At 52.7% G+C, this 4622-nt stretch overlaps 1 protein-coding gene across 1 annotated transcript; it reads left to right on the top strand.

Moving 5' to 3' along the window:
- Window positions 1-3322: 3322 nt before the first annotated feature.
- Window positions 3323-4597, top strand: ETH_00002480 (uncharacterized protein; the record flags this gene model as incomplete). The annotated part of the gene is made up of 1 exon (XM_013380437.1): window positions 3323-4597. A coding segment is annotated over one exon (1275 nt), but the record flags the coding sequence as incomplete, so codon positions are not given.
- Between the last annotated feature and the right edge of the window lie 25 nt (window positions 4598-4622).

Genomic DNA, 4622 nt, shown 5'->3' with positions numbered 1-4622 from the left:
CAGCTTTGAAAAATTAGAAAGACTTCCTCTGCAGGCTCTTGGCTCTTTTAGTCATCTACGGCGACTAAGAGCTTCACGGTGCTTTCAGAGTTTCACAACTGACTTCTTTTCCGGCCAACTTTGAAGATTTTGTGGTTTCAAACCTGCAAGGTGTCTTGAACAGGCTGCGAGAAAATCGCCAAATAACTCGCAATATAATGCGTTTCCAGAATGGAAAGAGGCCTGATATCCCAATTACTTTTTAAGAAACACTAGGCTACCTGGCACTGGACTTTGAACAAACTTGACAGCCGTACAGCTTTCGGGAGTCATAAGACGCTATGTGGCTTTCCTGTTTCACGAGAAGTTTCAAATTTTCATTTATGTTTTGTCTATAACACTTAAGAGTTGAACTCAGAGAGATCTGGCCCGCGTTCAGCAAAAAGTTGAATTGTGGCACCAGGGTTGAGTGCGGGGCAATCCTCTAATTAATTAATTTCTGCATGCGCTTTGCTTTCACCACAACTACAGGATAAATGCCCATTTGCAGCGCTTTTTATGCGGGACTTTTCTTGAATTCGTGGCTGCAGTGCCGCACTTATACCGTGATCAGGTACCCCCCAGTGAAGGCTGGCTTTGACTTTCTTACCAGTTGGCCAGCCTATTCTTGCTTTCTATTGGGGCAAATGTGAGCATCCAGGAATATATAGAGTCTCAGAGAGACTGGAAATAAAAGAGATTAATGAATGCCAGCTCATTTTCGCAAAGTTGTAAAAAGAAGTGCAAGAAGAGCGCTCGAGCTGAACCTCTTCAGCAGCAGGTTTAGAGGTGCTTTGCAGCAAATCGGAAGTTAAAAATGCTGTGTGTTCAACGAATTTATCGGGGGAATTAGTTAGAATATGCTTTTGATCGAATAATAGAATCTTCGTTCACTGGTGGCTCAGTTGTTGTGGACTTTATCCTTTCAAGCGAATTGCTGGCTGCCTCTGGCCACTGTGGAGAGCTTCTTGCACTTAATTCTTTTGATTTTCAATTTAATTGAAAAGATTTATTTGATTTATGAACACCAAACAAATTTCTCACTGTTTGGACAAGCGAGCTCAGTGCGATCCGTGAGACAAGAGGGAAAAATTCTTTCCCTATTCGAATATTCTTGGAATATAAACGAAATATTCTCTTGACAACAGTTTTTTCATTTTTTTTTCATTTAAAAAGGGATCTAATATTTCCAGATTCCCTCCGGATCGCTTTCCGAAGTTGAGCCTCCGCTTCAACCGCCCTGTGAGGTGGCCCGATATTGAATTTCCGCCATTTCACTCAGTTTCAATGATTTCGCACCTCACTAAGAGGCTACGGGGTCAATCGTATGGAAATTAAAGTCATTATGAGGGACTTTTAGAGCTTTTTAGTGGCGGACTGCGCTAGATTGGGCAGCACAGCAAAGTTTGCCACAACACCTGAAAGGCCCCGAGCTTATCTTGAAATGGCATTCAGAGCCGCAGGAAGCATCTTTTGTGTGCAGAATGTAATTAGAGAGTTTCTAAGACTTGGAGATGAAGAAAAGTTTCGACGCGTTTCGAGTTTCTTGACCGCAGCGGCTGTTTCTGCTGCCGGGTCTTCTTCGTCTTGTACAGAATCTATTTCAAAGTGAATTCATAGAATTACTTATTCAATTTTGTATTTTTAGTTCTAATTTTGCGGGATATTCTGCAAAATGCGCACTTTTAGCAGCATGATCCGTAGAAACGCTGCGTGATGCAGCGACGAGTGACCAACTGTGGCAGCCGCATACACAGCTCAGGCTCTTGAAGTTTTGCGCGATGTCTTTCTTTAAATTAATGCATTTATATCATTTATATAATTATCTGAAGCCGAAGCGTTTGTGCCACTCGGAGATATTCTGCATTGAGTGATCTGCAGCGAACGAGCCAGCTGTGGCCGTCGGCACTTCGCGCATAGACAATGCGCAACTTCAGCTTTCAGGTGTATGCTGAACTTTAAAAACATTTTGTACAGTTTTCAAACGTGTCAGTGACTTCAGTCGCGCAGTTCTCTACATTTCAGACTTGCAGTTGGGTCTCGGGAGTCCGCGAACGAGCCCCTAGTGGGCATTTATGTTTGCAAGAAACTAATATTGAATTGGCCTAAAAAACCTCTCCCATTCTTTAAGCTGCGGAGCTAATCCCCCAAAGTGCTGCAAAAACGCAAAAGCGAGGCAGGTGCCAGGACAAGCTGGCCTTTCTCCGCCGTGCAGCTGCTGCTTTCGCTGCTGCTGCTGCTTCTGCACTGCCTAAAAAGCTCTTAGAATTAAAGTGCAGCTCTGCAGCAATTTGAGGCAGGAAGAAGAATTGCGAGTTCGGTTCGGGTGTCTGTACACTGGGAGGCCGGAATGAACCCCGAGTTGGTGCACCTGCCCTTCATAAGTGAATCTGTGCAGAAAGAAGCGGCAAAAAGTGTCATTTTGCAGCGTTTAAAGTTTTATTTTTGGAATATGAAATATTTCTGATTTATTTGGAAGGCTTTTGTGGCGCTTTGCACTAAAACCAGCGAAGTCCCCAGTGGGGAAGCTGAGGCTCGGTTGGGGGCGGGTGGAATTCAATGAGCGCGGCAAGCTTCCGGGCCGGCGTTTGCGCTGCTTTGGGGATTAAAATAGGAATTTGAATTTAAAAAGGAATATTATTAGCAAAGCAGAAGTTGATCGCGGAGTCGGGGCTGTTGCAAGGGCGTTCGTTGGAGGCGGAGCAGATCGGGGCGGGCGGCGACTGGCAGGCGGCGTGGAGGCATTTGAGCAGAAGTTGGCGGGAAAAAAAGCAAAGTGCGTTAATTAAAAGTAAATTTAAAGCTGAAAAGCAGCGAAATATTTGCAAAGGAGCGGCGGGAAGCCGCGCTCGATGGAGCCGGCGGGCTTGCCGTCTGTCGCTTTCCCTGTCCTGCAGACGGTGGCGGCGCGGCTGGGGCGGCTGGCGGGCCAGCGAGCGCTCACTGTTGTCAATCTTTTTAAGTTTTTGAATTTAGAAGAATCTTTCGAAGAATTTTTTCGCTTTTGCTTTGCTCGACGGACTTATTTGCAGAAAAGTGCTGTCGAGGCTCCCCAACCCCCACAGACACTTTTCTTCAGCGACCTAAAGCGGTTCTGGCGTCGAGTCCGCAGCAGCAGCTTCATCGCAACAGTTCCCCTTCCGAGTCTTTCGAGCCATTCCGTCGCGAATCCCACAGGTTCTCGCCGTGCCTGCAGCAGCAGCAGCAGCAGCAGCAGCAGCAGCAGCGGGGGGTCGCGGCTCGCGGCTGCCCCGATCTAACATGTCCTTTTTCTGCTCTTTTTGATTCTTTTGCTTTTCTCCCAATGCGGATTCTGCTGCTCTGGACGGGCGCTGCAGCGGCGCTGCAGCTTTTCGAATATGCGGGGGCTCGCCCTTTGGGTGTACAGACACTGCAGGACGGCGCGCTGCAGCAGCAGCAGCAGCAGCAGCAGCAGCAGCAGCCCTCTCCCGGCGCGGAGGCGGTCGCTTCTGCCCCCCTCCCGGACGCGGACTTGCTGCTGCCGGCTGCGGCGGCTTCGCGGCGCGCCCCGGCGGCGGCCGCTGCTGCTTCTCCCGCTGCAGCAGCAGCAGCAGCAGCAGCTCGCCTCGGGCTTTTGCTGTCGCTCTCAGCAGTGCTCTTCCTGGCGCTCTCCTGCGCCCGCTCGCTGCAGTCTTCCTTCCGGCCTTCCTGGGGCCTGGTGAACAGGTCTCTGGCGGGGAACGGGGACTCCTGCGGCGGCGCAGCAGCAGCAGCAGCAGCAGCAGCAGGCGCGAGGGAGGGGGACGAGTCGGCAGCAGCAGCAGCAGCGGCGGCGGGGGCGTCTGCGGGGGCGTACCGGCAGCGCGCGGCGGCGCGGACGGCGTCGGTGGGGATTGTGGGGACGGCGGGCGCAGCAGCAGCAGCAGCAGCAGCAGCAGCAGCAGGAGTGCGGCGGCGGTCGCCGCTGCACCGGCAGCTGGACCTGCTGAGCGCGCAGCAGCAAGACCTGGTGGGGCTGAACAACATTGAGAAGCAAATGGTGCTGCAGGCGAGACAAGAACTCCAGTTTCTGGGCTTCGAGGCCCGCGGCCACGAGGAGGACCAGCAGCAGCTGCAGCAGATGGTGAGAGCAGCGCAGCAGGGCTTCTCGGAGTCGCAGCAAATGGCGGAGCGGCTGTCGCTGGGCCGCAGCATCGTGGAGGCCTCTGCTGCTGTGCTGCAGCAGCGGCAGCAGCTGCTGCAGTCCGTCAGCCACAAGCTGCTGCGCGCGCAGCAGCGCCTCGAGAGGGCCAAGTGGGACCCCTCGCAAGACAGAGAAGCTTTGCTGCTGTTCGCCCGCTCCTTTGCTTCCGACCGCTACTTGTCTGCTGCTGCAGCACAGGCCCTTGTTGCTGCTCGCAAGGTGCTGCAGCACGAGGTCTTTGCTGCGGGGCCGCTGGCGCCCGCCGACGAGGCCAAGTGCATGCAAATGGCCTCCTGGATGGTGCAGCAGCTGCGCGTCGCCCACGTGCCCACTGCAGCAGCAGCAGCAGCAGCAGCAGCAGTCGCCGAGGCGCAGCAAAAGGAGGCCCGCGACCTCGTCCAGGAAGCACTTATTATTGTCGAGCTGCTGCGCGCAGTTGGCCTCCACAATCCTGCAGACG

This window comes from Eimeria tenella, genomic scaffold (assembly GCF_000499545.2).
Source record: "Eimeria tenella Houghton genomic scaffold, Eth_scaff623, whole genome shotgun sequence".
Taxonomy (NCBI): Eukaryota; Apicomplexa; class Conoidasida; order Eucoccidiorida; family Eimeriidae; genus Eimeria; species Eimeria tenella.
This window is presented reverse-complemented; position numbering and strand designations above follow the sequence as displayed.